The sequence below is a fragment of the Antedon bifida genome, chromosome 1, assembly GCF_963402885.1.
Source record: "Antedon bifida chromosome 1, ecAntBifi1.1, whole genome shotgun sequence".
Lineage (NCBI taxonomy): Eukaryota > Metazoa > Echinodermata > Crinoidea > Comatulida > Antedonidae > Antedon > Antedon bifida.
Window position 1 is genome coordinate 1,362,594 of NC_136226.1, and position 14,807 is coordinate 1,377,400.

Below are 14,807 nucleotides of genomic sequence, written 5' to 3' on the forward strand. Positions count from 1 at the left end.
TAGTAATATAACATGTTAATGAGAGTACCATTACATATGCAATCTCTTTGATGATTCATCGTCATAAGAAATACAATTTCTATATATGGTGATTAATTAACTGTGCTCATTTATTTCATGGTAGCGTACACTCATCGTAAACAAATCAATACGTTATAAACATGAATTAGTCATTTTTTAAAGGTTGTTTGTAGCATTATGAAAATCCTCAATAAACATTAATTAGTAATTGTCAAAAACAGTAAACACATTTATCACTGTGACAGAGATTTCAATCATTTTTCTTTTTATAGGACTACTGTATTCTTCTTCAATATACATCACCAATTGTCCTTGTATCTACCAAGCGTATACGCTATGGGTAGACACAGAGCATTGTTGGTGTCTCTTTCTAGGAAAACAATCCCTCAATTAAAATACATCACCAATTATCTTCATATTCTCCAGGCGTATATGCTATGGGTAGACACACAGCATTGTAGTCCCTTTCCAGGAAAACATTCTTCTTCAATTCAATAATGTACATTGAATTGAAATATTTTATTTATACTTGGCGACCTCTTCAGTCAAAGACTGGTCTCCCAGAGGGCCAAGTGTACATCACCAAATCATACTATAATTGTCACTGTTAATTGTCAGCGTATCCACTGGGCGTATACGCTATGGGTAGACATAGAGCATTGTTGGTGTCCATTTCCAGGAAAACAATCTTCCTCAATTTAAAAATGTACATCATCAAAACATATTATAACTGTCACTTTGTCATCGTATCCACCAGGCGTACAGCCTACGCTATGGGTAAACACACAGCATTGTAGTCCCTTTCCGGGAAAATATTATTCTTCATCAATTAAAATACATCACCAATTCATACTATAATTGCCTCTTTTTCAGTCTATCATGGCGCATGGCGTAGACAAAGAATTGTAATCCTTTTTTTGTTTTAAGGAAAACAACCGTCTAGCAGGGAGATTCCCTACCAAGCATACGGACTCCAATCATATTTAACCAAAAAAATAAAAACTACAAAGTAATATATTTTAGTTTACATTTTATTATTTATTAGAAGTTTTCAGCTAATATACATTACATTACATATACAATAGAATAAAGACGCATAAGCCTGTTTTAAAAATTGAAATTAATAGTAAAATAATTAGATATAAAATAATTCATTTAACTACTGTAGTGCAAATATTCGGATAGAAAATTTTGGTTACCAAAACAAAATTATGTACGCTTTTTATAACATAACATTTTATTATTGATCTTCATTAGAAGATATAAAATAACACATGACCTTTTTAGCTGTAAGGTCATGCAAACAGATAATATGCACAGTACGGTTGTCTGCAAGCCGATTGGCTGACAGCCAGTACAGGCTGACTAATTAAGAAGCCAAACGCATATTCATATGACCTTATATGGCAATAGCATATGCACATGAAATGAGCTGTACTCCAATTTTGATAACAATAACAAGGAGTAATATTAATAATGTTATTCTACAAGCTAGATGGGTTTTATATCAAAATACCCTTTGTAGTAGAGTATACTATTAATTTAAACTAAATCTTATCTCGTACTAATATGGGAAATACAAAGCGAGTTGTCATACACATAGAACAGAGTTGTCGTACACATTAGAACATGGACTCTAAGTAAACATAACTGCTTACTATAGAGGAGTGGAAAGAATAACATAAAACACAGTAATAATTCAATATACATCCTTTTCTACCATTATACATGAATTTGATAAATATCAGTAAATCATGTTTTATATACGATTATAAAAAAAAATATGTAAATTCATACTAAACTCTAATTTGTATACATACATTAATGAATTTTGTAAAATAAAAATTAATACTTAAATAAATGTTACACTTAATTTTCCCATATTAGCTGCAGTTACCTTTCAAATATTTTATTTAATTTTCTTCTTATTAAAATATTTTGCTTGTTATTATTTTGCTTTTATTTTTCTGCAGTTTTTGCGTTGAATTATTGATAAAAAATATCTGACCAAAATTGATAAAATTGCACTAAAATGGTACCAACTTATTTCTCTTATCAGGTACTTAAAATACAAAAAGAACTTAGGTAAAAATATCTCCATATCTTAAATTAAAGTATTCACTCAGACAAAGTTTACCTTCTTAAGTATGAAATTTGGTCAAGTTTAAGAGGAGAGGAGATAGTGTCAATATAGGCTCATCATATCAGTATCAGATGTTATGTTATATGTTACAGTATGTTTTGCCACATTTTGACATCGCACTACAAATACTATTTATATCGAGATGATTATATTTAGAGTATTAGTCATATCTTCCCACAAATATACTATTTAATTAAATTGTATTTCTTTCCTGAAGCAATGGTTTTAAATTGGGTAATATGGTAGAAAAAAGACGTTTTCAAATAATAGTAGTTTTAGTGCAATAAAACCACAATAAAAGAACTTAATGTTATGTGACCAGTCTTAAGAATGTTAAGAATGAATAGTTTAGTGGATTACTCATGTAAAGTCTATGTTATATTAAAAATGCAGCTAATTAAAAATGCTTCTATTCTGTTTACTTATTATGGTAGTATAAATGTTTAAATACTTAATACTAAAACCTTAAGCTACATCAAGAATTCAGAGCTATGGAATCTTAGGAAAGTTTTGATCACGCAAGTACAATAAAAAGTTCAAAATGGATCATAATAAACATTTGAAACACCAAAAAGATATATCAAAATTATGCATCAAAATAGGCATCGTGTATATGTAACAACTGGCAGATGCTAGGCTTAAACACAAAGACTCATCGACCATCGGCCATAGCCTAAGCATCTGCTAATAATGTCTGATATTAATTAGAATTACAAAAGGACTTGAATATGAAATGTGCATGATTAATTAGTTATATTCTTACTTTAAAATTTAATTTTAACCAATTAAAAAATCATTTTTTTGTGTAATTTTGGTACTTAATGATATTTTTAATATCATAAAGGACTTTTTTTTATAGTGGATATACACAATATATGTATACATCGCACTATATTATATATATTATATATGTATATATTCTTTATATAAAAAAATAATATTTAAACTTTCTTCCAATAAAAAAAATACTAAGCTACTAGTGTATGCATTGAATAAAGGGATACTCTCCTGGTAGACAATGTAAACAACATATAATCAAAACAAAGTTCTTCTCACTACATAATTCCAGGCTTCTTTTTTAAAAACTGAAATTTTACAATCACAAATTCAATTTTAGAATCACAATTTGAGCTATAGCTGTTTTGCATTGTACAAAATTAAAGCCTACTTTGTTCTACGTATTGAATTAATTTAAGATAATTAAAGAATGGTTGTCGGTAATTGTGTTTTTCTTTATGCGAATCTTACTATTGATTGCTTTACAAGGGAAATTGCCTAAAAGCAGGTGTTTTCTGATGAAAAAATTCATGGCTCAACTATTTTTTGCCTGAAAATAACCAAATTTTAATCAACCATATAATAATAGGTTTGATTTATTTAAGGGTTACTTGTAATTTCACAAAACATTTGACATTTTTTTTGTCACATTTGGAATATACCCACAAATACACACATACAACATATAGGATATACTTGGGATACATACTTTAGATTTATCAACGACACTACTATGTTATACAATTCACAGGAATATTTTTCTTTCGTTTTTAGTTTTTTTTTTGGTTAGGGATACAGTGGTACTAAACGGTACACACACGAATCAATACATTTAGTTTTCAAAAATTTAAATGGCATAAATGTAGTTACTGTTGTCATGGGTTCGAGACATGATCGGTCACCTATGAGGGACAGTAATTGGTCAAGAACCGGTTCAAACAGTTCACTTTATCCAAAAGGCGATGACAGGATCTCAAAAATCCCGGAAGGAAGCTTCACAAATTAATGACCTTCACAATTTTTTTAAACTTTTACAAATCTCAACACTTAATATTAATAAGATATTTTTTAACCCTTTTCAGCAGACATAACTAGCATGTACTCATTCGCTAAGTTGACCTCAGGCTCTGTGACCTTTCATGTTTTTGAGTATCAAGGTCGTCACCGAATGCGGTTAACACTTCTTCTTTGGATCCATCACATTTACGTTTACAACACTAAATAGTTACACCTAGTTTTTATATCAATTATAGCTATACTTAATTATCCTATATGCTTAAAATACTTTTACAATACTGTATATGCACTTAATTATAGTAACTATTACCATATTATTTTGTCGTCCTATGATCCCTAATATTAATTATAATAATGATATGATTAATTAATTACAACAATTATTAATAGTGGCAAGTATCATAATGATTATAAAAATAGAGACAGCATAAGTAAATCCTTACTAAATGTATTAACTGTTTTGGGGGTTACATAATGTCTTAATTGCTCTTATACCTATATGCTTAACAAACTTTTCCTATTACCACTGACTTGCTCGCTGGAATGGGCCAAGTTTAACAAGTGCACCAAATTATCTCCAAATTTTTAAAATCTAATTGGCAAATTATTGGTTGGCTTGAATCTGTCTTTGGTTTATAAAACTACTTCACCAGCAGTTCAAAGGTCATTCAATGGTTCTGCTTGATTGAACATCTTATCCTGTTCTCACACTAAGTCGACTTTGCTCTGACATTTTAAATAAGCATTCAATAGTTTTAGCTTTTTTTCTGGTAAATTTAGGAATTTTTTTTCTTGCGGACATCAAAAAAATGTTTTTGGCTTCTCATGACCTCACAATAAATGAATAACCCTTGACCTTTACCCTCAACTTTGATACATTTAAACATGCAATCAGATAATGCGAGATATGCGTAACTAAACGTGTTTGCCCTAACTAAATACCATTAATGTATTTATAAGATAAAACCAAATTCCACCCAATTTGTAGTCCAGAATACCAAAGCAATCATGGTTGTTATGACGACCCTTCTAACTGTCCAATCACATAAGGATATTTGAAACAAAACAAAATCTATCCTTTTAACCAATGCCTTGGTCATCATACCTCACTTCCTATCTTTCTATGCTGGGTTTTTCGTAACGAATCATTACATTCCCATATAACCATTCTTTCCACGAAGAAAAGCGTCAGTAAATACCTCACAAGTGACGTTTCATGTGAAGAGCGAGATGATCGGATCGTGAGAAGCAGCGATCACAGTGATTGCACTTAAACGGCTTAGCACCGGTATGTTTACGATAATGGCGCGTTAGTTCATCAGAACGGGCAAACCGCCACTCGCACCCTTCCCATGAGCACTTGTACGGTTTCTCACCTGGAAAATATAAACAAATACAAGTATTTAGTTATATGCAATGACAGGTGATTCATGTAAACACAATATGCACATTTTAAATATGATTAAATACCATATATTAACATTATCGCATTATGGAAATTACATTTTTATAATTTATACATACTAATGTTTTATTATAAAATATTCAATTGGATGTGTAACATTATTATAAATAAATGATAGTAAAGTTGTATTAATATATTTCAAATTATCCAAACCAATATAACTGCACTGTCAAAACATCACATGGTTAACTACACTATTTTAGTTTTAACTACGCACATGTTAAATACACTTTATTTGGCAACCAGCATGTAATGTATTTTTTAAACCAATCACTGATCAAGATTTCCTCATAAAACTATATTACTATATTGATGTTAATCATAAGACTATGACGTTGAATTAACAATATTACAAAACATTCCTTTTAGACTCACAAAATTAAAATTATTAAATATAATTAAAATGTCAAAATCATTAATTATACAATAAATTTGCAAGTAAACGTTTTACAAAAGAATAATAAATTTTTTAAAAATTATTCTAGCTAGGTCATCATAATTATTCAGAACATGACAGTAGGCCCTCCTGTATTGCAATCATGAGTTGTTTTTGTTGATCTATTTTTCAACTAAACAAGATCACATGATCAACTCATAGACATCAACCACACATCTTACATTTTATGAAAAGAAACCAGGGTTTCACAATATTTTACTAGATTCAGAAAGCCTATATAGTAAACTACTACTGTACATTATGGAAAATCTATAGATGAAACAGTGTTATTTGTTGAAACAATGTTATTTGTTGAAACAATGTTATTTGTTGAAACAGTGTTATTTGTTGAACCCATAATACTGTATAGCGAGTTAATTCCTAATTTAACTGCCAAGTCTGCATGTTGTACAATTGTGTACATTTGATTGGCATTATATCTAAAATTAGACCCGATTGTGATAATGTATGTAAAGTGGTATAGTAACTGTACATTAATGTTGACCTTACATCACCACAACATCTGGACAAAATTTGACTGTTAAAATGAACAACATATTCCATCCCTGGAGAAATACTTAATACAAGTAATTTGCATATTCATGAGCTGGTTTAATGATCATGTGAACAGAATCATAATTTCCTTTTAAAATTTTCCTCTAGGGAAAGAATATTCTAAAACTGGTTGTGGCGTCTCTCACTTTCATAGTACATTTGCAGTGGGTTCTCACTTTCTATGGCTTTATGTTTTCCTATTAAATTAGTACAGATAGTTCATAAAAATAAAATAAGCCTCAGTTCTGTATATTAGTTGGTGAACCAGTAAAATATTTGTGAACCCTAGCCATCTAAAATAAATTTCAATAAATGCATCTACTTTTGGTTTCATTATTTATTTATTAAAGATGCCACTGGACGGTCAGATGGGAGATGGTCAATATAAAAATAGCATGTCTGTATGTAATGTAAATCATTTATTAAAGATGGACTCTAAAGTTGTAATCCCCATAAATAATATGTATATATTCTGACTTGTTTCAATTAAAAGAACTGCCAAATATTAATCATCACTTTTACTAAAAACTAAAAGTAAATTTGGCTGTACAGTGTACACTATGGTTGTCCAGGGTTGGAAAAATATTAATTTGAACTTGAACGCCAAATAATAATATAACAAATAGTTTTTCCGGAAGGTCAGTGTATATTAAGGAAACTGACCCAAGGTTTTTACAAGGTCTATGGTCAAGTAGCCACTCAATAACACAGCTGATGACAGCTTAATAATTAACAAATATCATACTAAGATCAGGGAGTTGTAATATATTTAATACAACTCCCTGGCGCTAAGATATTTGTACTGTATACTGTATTAAATTTATAATTGAACATAATATAACTATAGTTTGCTATTTCTGGTTTATCTATCATAATTTTAATTAATAATAATTAATATGGTTATTTAAATAATATTGTTTTCTTATAAAGTACATACTTTAGTAGGTGTATATCATAAGTTAAAATAGATTTTATGAATCTATAAAAATAATTTATCAAACACTTTTATTTGTATCTCTTTTATATCTATATCTCTCTAGCACACTCTTGTGCAAAAACATTAACATTTGAAAACAAAATTGTAAACATTATTGTCATTGATTATTCAATGTGGATAATATAATGTTGGCATTGAAAAGGATGAGAACAGATCTCTTGTCCTTCAACAAACCTTGGTCAAGTTGGTCTGTAATTGACAAGTACCAGCTTTATGCTAATTTCAACAATTAACCTTTGAACTACAAATAATAAAAAGGATATCACATGATTCTAGAACAGGATTCTACTAATTGTTCAAAATTTTAGTTCAATACAGACAATACAAAATTATTTGATTTAATATTATTCAATGTCATCATTATTCGATGTCTATATTATTCGATGCCATCATTATTCGATGCCATTATTATTCATACAGTCTTGATTCTAGTTTAATACAGTATACCACTGTCTCTTATTCCATGTCTATTATTCGTTGTCCGTATTATTCGTTGTCCATATTGTCCGTGGTCTATATTGTTGACTGTCTACATCATTATTCATTTCACTGTTGGCATAGATTTGCATTTGTTGCTATTAAATCAACATCTTTGTCATGCAGATATTGAGATTCTCAATGACGCGGATTAATTTTTGTTGTATTTTTCAAATGTATACATTGAGATTGTAGTTTGTAATGTATTGATAAACGCTTAATTCATTATGTCATACACAATACTCTCACAGGAGATCATCCTTCATTATACAGTGAGATAATCATTGCAATTTTACATAATAACTAAAAATGTGAATGTACTGTAACTTGATAGTGAATGTACTTTATGCAAAATATTGCATGTATACAATTAATTAGAACTAGAAGATAAGGTACTGTATAATCAATTCTGGTAAAAACAAACATATTGAGCATTCAACTCAGCTAGTGTTCGCATAATTAAGTATAAACTTAATAAATTAAGTATACTCAATCCTACTTTTTAACAGAAGTCCTTAAAATGGCCTCTTGGTTATAAACCTAATCGTTAGATAAATCGGTATTAAGCTTTTTAAAACAGCCAAGTCGTTTACGAACAGCGGAAGGAACAGACACCAATTATTGTCCTCTTAAAATGTAATGCAAGTTTTCATAGTAAACACCCTAGTCATTAATATTTAGCTTGATTGTAGTAGTTATCCTACTTTAAAACGTAACTATTAACAGGCATTATAATACTAGTCACATGCATGCTATTAACACATATGGCAGACTAATGCTGCATCAGGCCTTATAAGGTTATTCTAATATTGTTTATATTACTGGATTTACATAAATTACTGGATATTCAATTTAATCCCAGTTCAATTACAGTACCAGTATCCTCAGTCAACTTAAATATATCATAAATATTTTTATTTAGGTAATTCTATATTGCCTCCAACAAAGGACCACTTAGGGTTTTAGCGGTCCTTAGCAACCATGAAATTATAATTTCTTTAGTAAAGAATGTCAATAATAATCACATAAAATAAAATTCCACAGTTGTACATTTATTAATAATTGACAAAGTTGCCATTGAAAGACTTGTACTATTATTTCTATGTAGTTATTTGGTAAAGCAATGATTACTAACTATCTCAGTTGCAAAATTTAAAATATGTTTAGATTCACTACAGAGCACTGTAAATGTTGTGCTAAGGTATAAATTGTAAGCATTTTTCACCCTCAAGCTTCTGTTGGTATTTGTTTTCTTTACTTTAGAGCTGACCATTACTTATTTATTAGAAAGATATTACATAGTCAATCAGAGTTTGATAGTTTTAAACTGTGTGGGAAGAACGATTTATATGTGCTGACCTAACCAAGGGAAGGAAACTGTGTTTATCAGTGATTTATCAGTGTGTTATCCAAGAAGTATAGAATGTACAAGCTTTAAAGAATGAGGAATTCCCAAACCGTGGGTGATGGACCACTTGCGCTATTCTATCACCCATCAAACTTGTGTAATGGTATCTCGAAAGCCGCTTAAACACAACATGATAGATAATAAACTTGTTGTCCCAAGCTGGTTTCGGGTCAATTCTAGGGTGTCTCCTGGCTTTTTTCGTGGTGGGATCAAGCGGAGTTTGTTATGGTTAAGTGATCTCAATGATGTGCTAAGATGAGTATTGCCTCTGGATTGCATTTTATTGGCCCCTGGATCTATTTTATCGGTCCCTGGATCAAGGTGGTGAAAGTTATAGCTACCTGATTTCTACTCACTCTGGGGTGTTGTGGGAAAGTGAAATGCTTCACCTGGGAAAATAGTATATAATAAAACTAACACATACAACAGCCTGGCAAATTCTTGTACACATCATGTTTCCTAGCAACGCAAAACAACACACTTGATGACAGATGCCATAAAAAATGTTGTGGGAAACAAGCCAAGATTTCTGGAATAGATTTCTTTACTACAGTAGTACTAGAATTTATTTTTGTTTCCTACTTCCTATCTTTCTGTAAAACATACAGGGCCGTAGTCACCAGTTGTATGGTTGGTAAGGTTTCAACCTGACCACTTTTTCACAGAGGCCTTTGATAACCCAGTGGCCTGCACAGGGGATTGTTCCTTTTTTTTCCTTACAATCACAACCTTACAACTTTATTTCTCGTGGCTGATATACTATATTTACAGTAGTTTCATCTCTGTAATTTTTTTTTATAAACCTAATCAACAAATTCCCAACATTCCTGGACATCATTACTCATCTGTTGGCTTGATAATTCTTAGCCTTCTTATTAATGAATATTAGAGATAATCAGTAAAGGCTAAACACTTGAATTGAACCCAATACAAATTGTCAACGCCATGCCTAAAAGAATGCATTCATCAAGTAGGCCTTGCTGATAATAAGACCACTTGTGTGAATGTGAATAAGACATTTTGTATTGGTGCTTTATAGTATACCATCTAAAAATTCCCAGCGCAAAAGCTTTTAAAATTGTCTATTGACCCTTGTGGAAATCTAGAGCAATTACTTACTCAAGCTTTTATTATCCATTGGGAAAAGTGATTAATCATTGGGAATGGATGAAGAAGAAGAGTTTATTATTGATACACATATTTAAATCTATCTTGAAATTACACAATTTTTTTTGTGAGAATCGGGCATTAATTTAAAGATAAACATTTGGAAACTTTCACTGTTAATGTTTATAAAATCCCACCATGAAAAAATCCAATTTAAGGTAAATATACACAAAAACAGTTATGTTGTCCGAAACATTACATCAATGTAAATTACCCACTTCAAGGCTAAAATAATAGACAAATGAAAATAATACTATTGACCTAGTTTTACACAAATTTTAGGATTTTGAAATATGTGGAAATATTTGTGTAATAGTGGAATTGTATTACATACTATGGCAGAATAGTGTCATTCTACAAATGATGAGCTCTGTATAAATGTGGCTAAATTATCCTCTACCTAACTATGTTCCTTCTGTCAAGCAACCCCTCACAAAACCATGTCTAAACTAATGTGAATTCTCCTCTGGTACCTGAATACATGGTGTGAATTTTATGTTCGCTTGCTTGTCATATAATACCATTTTGTATCAGCCGTTTCGAATGCTATTAAATCTTTCTCAACATCTAGGCCTGACAAATACGATCTGCTTCTTATCGGTCTCCGTTATCACTTAAATATTTAAGAACCATAAAGGTTGGCTAACTATTAAGTACATTGGTATCAGTTTTATCTTTGAAAGCTCTTGCTGTTTATACAATTTTTAAAATCAACAAATTGTTCGAAAAGTTCAAAAATTTACATCGTTAGTTCTTTATTGAAATGTTGTAATTTAATCTGGCACCACCTGAGGGCTTTCACAAATGTTTTAGGTCTTGTTGAATACACCAAGCAGTAAAATGTATTATGTTACAATATCATAATGAAATATCAATATCTAAACTCGGTTTTTCTCGGTCTGTAATAGTGAAACCAAAATGGCCGACTACTGACTGTAGTAAAATATAATACTTTACCTGTGGCCATATTCAACATTCACACTTCTGTAGGCTAAGGGAAAATTCTACTGACAAAAAGTGAATATCACTTCAGTGAAATTCTTGATTATTTATTGAATTAAGTGAAAGTCTGTACTATATTTTAAAGGAAATACTTAAGTTGGTGAATACGGGTATGACTAGTCTAAACCAGGGTGTTACCTGTAGCAAATCAGGTTTACACGCTGTCATGTTGGGTTTATTTTTAAGCCACAAACCGAGCCTAAAATCTACCTACACCTTTGTGATTACGTATGAATCCACTAGGAACCAGGAATCTCTAAATAAAGGTCTCTTTCCTAAATCGTAATAGAAAACAAAATCTATGGAAAACCAGACAAGCTCAACTTATGTAAAATTGATCTGTTTTTTTTCATCCGTCGTCCAATTGTCTGCTAACCTACTGTACTATACAATTAGGCCGTTTAAAAAGCAATTTAATTAGAACTGTTCTTTGTTTTAAATCGTTAGTCCATCTGTTCTGGTTAGATGGACTAAATAATACAAAGAACATTACCGCATTTAATTCAATGTTGTTATTTTCTTTATGTATCAAAACAATACTTTTTAGGTCAGACTTGTGTAATATATCATTTGCACTAGTACATCAAGTTTATTAAGGAAGATAGCAGTTGTACTGCCCATCTCACGAGATCGGTAATGATGCGCTGAAATGACTCTTACCTTAGACTTGGTATTGTTTAGCACTAATTCAAGATAGGTTTTTTATTAATTGTGGCCAAGAAAAGAAATTATTCAATTGAATAATAATTAAAATTTAAATACAAAATAAAATATTTGAATTTACATATATTTTGAAATTGTATATTCACTTCTATCATTTACAATCAATAATGAATTTCACTGTACTGTATGAAGGCCTGCTTAACATGTCAGCAAGTACTGCTTAAGTGGCCTATTGAGCCACCAATTGTTTTTATTAGACATTTAACATTCTTAAATGTCACATTTTGTTTGTAAAGTTGCCCTGGTAACCACAAACAAATTCAAAGAATGCCACTAAACATTATAGTCTGAAACGATGACAGGATTTTTTCTTTCATTTTTAGATATTTTGATTGATTAATTTGTTTTATATTAACATTGTCACTAATTTCTAGGGCACGTCAAAGCTTGTGTTGAGCGCTTAAAAATATCCTGCCAGGAATATCGGCCACGATATTGACAAACCAGTCGGCTTCTAGATTTTAATATCTGCGTTAATTAAATTTACTGGCTAGATCAAACACTATCTATTGACCACGATAATTCACTGAACATTTTGTCAATAGATAGTGTGTGTAGTTCAATTTGGTAGTCTATTACTGCATAGCTAAAAGGAAATCACTGTACTTTATGCAAATCTATTTCAACAATGTGAATCGATTCAGTACAATGCAATTAAGAACATTGATGAATACAGCATTGTAATACTACGAATGATAATAAATGATATAAAGTTTGTGGTACACCACTAACATGCAGTAGAATATGCAAACAATATAACTGTATTAATAATCAAATTCCAACAAAATAAGCAGTTTTGAGGGGATTCAAATTAATTGCCACTTGTGGCTATTTTTGATATTTTATCTTCAATGAAATATTTTGCTTTAGAAAAAGAGTTCTCAGAAAATAAATCTTCTGAGTACTGTATGACATAATACAATGATAGCATTGCCCCTAGAGTCTCACTGTACTGAGTAACAGAACTAAGAATAGAATGGGGTCATGAACTATGTAAAGTATTGTAAAACTACCAGAACATAGAAACATGTTGTATTCATGTTAGTGTACAGCCAACCTCCCACTTCAACATGATGTTGGGTTTGGGAGAAAAGATTGGTATTATACCAACTCACCATGAATTGTAATTTGTTCGCCTCTATTGATTTTGCTTGAAAATTATTCCAAATTTGGTATGAGCTTATACTATAATAGGGTTATGATATGTGGATGGAAACAAACAACATTAAACAATGAAACTAAACATAATATTATAATAACACTACAGTACTATATATAAAGTTAAAATATTCACCTGTATGTGTGCGTTGGTGGGCTTTTAAATGTGAACTTTTAGTGTAAACTTTCCTACAACCATTAAAGGGACACTTATGAATGCGTCTCTTATCGTCGTCTTGCGACGACTCAGTTTTCTTTGTAAAGTTACGAGTTTGTGAAATAGTCCTTCCGCCGCGTGAAGGCATTCGAAATCCAGGATTCAAGACGCCATTACCGGAATTCACCACATTAACAGTTAACGTAGTTACAGGAACAGCTACTGGTAAAAGTGTTTTTCTAAGTTCTGGCGATGACGGCGGTGTTAAACTATTCTCCACTAAATTAAAGGTCTTGAATTCTGCTTTAAAAGGGTCGGAGGTTAATGAGGATGCTGAGGGTAAAGGTGAAAGTTCACCTGAACTATCCCATGAAATACTGCTGGAACTAGAGCTAAGACTAATTGTATCAAATTTGCTGTCATTTAATTCAGAATCTGAGCTACTTGCTGATTGGTCAATATCTGAACATTTCATTAAGAATCTATTCCATGGATTTTCTGGTTCTTTGACCTTTGGTGACCTACATGGTTCCGATTTCAAGTATCGTTCCATTTCCAAACAATTCTGAAAGAACAATTAAATTTAACATTAAATTATTTTGAAAATATACCAAAAATAAATCATTCAAATAGTAGGCCTCATTGTCTCCCACCTAACACTCAAACATCGTAAATGTCACCAGCATTGCTCATTGCAAACATACTGTAATTATCATAAAAGAAACAATAGGCTGCTCTATGACGATACTGCATACAAACAAGTAAATTATAATTATATATGCATAGTTTATTAATTTGTGTATTAGTACAAGGTAAATACCAACACCCAAACATTCCACCAAACACCATTCGTCTCGTAACACAATATATCTTATTTGAATAGGGCGAAGATGACTAATGATAAGCACTTAAGTACACGGCAATTTAAATAAGAAACCATGGTCTGTTTGCAATAAAAGTACAAACACCACTAAATAAATATTAACAGACTCTATTGATTGTTTACTTAATAGAAACTTAAGTTCCTACAAACTGTAAATGGTGCTGCTAATGTAGTGGTCTAAAAAATTCCTTGTATTTTCAACACAATAAAATAACATTTGGATGAGGTAACAATGTAGTAGGGAACATTAAATATCATGAAATGTTGTTAATGTTGTTTACATTGGTTTATTGCATCTTGTGCTATCTTCACATGTAACTCCCCAAGAATTGAGTCTTGGTTCAACCAAACTAATTAAGCAATTTGAATACATTTAAGTTCAGGAAATAAGCAATCAAAGCTAAAAAGTGGGAGGAAACGA

General features: G+C 30.9%; 1 protein-coding gene across 2 annotated transcripts in view; it reads right to left on the minus strand.

The window, feature by feature from the left end:
- Positions 1-1,338: 1,338 nt before the first annotated feature.
- Positions 1,339-14,807, minus strand: part of LOC144837029 (Krueppel-like factor 6) — a 29,842-nt gene continuing 16,373 nt past the window's right edge. For both annotated transcript variants that reach the window (XM_078692021.1, XM_078692014.1), the window contains exons 2-3: positions 13,483-14,068; positions 1,339-5,334 (exon numbers count right to left, since the gene is read on the minus strand). In XM_078692021.1, the coding sequence (XP_078548147.1) occupies positions 5,159-5,334; positions 13,483-14,056 (750 nt within the window). In that variant the 5' untranslated portion in view covers positions 14,057-14,068 and the 3' untranslated portion in view covers positions 1,339-5,158. The remainder of the gene's footprint in view (positions 5,335-13,482; positions 14,069-14,807) is intronic.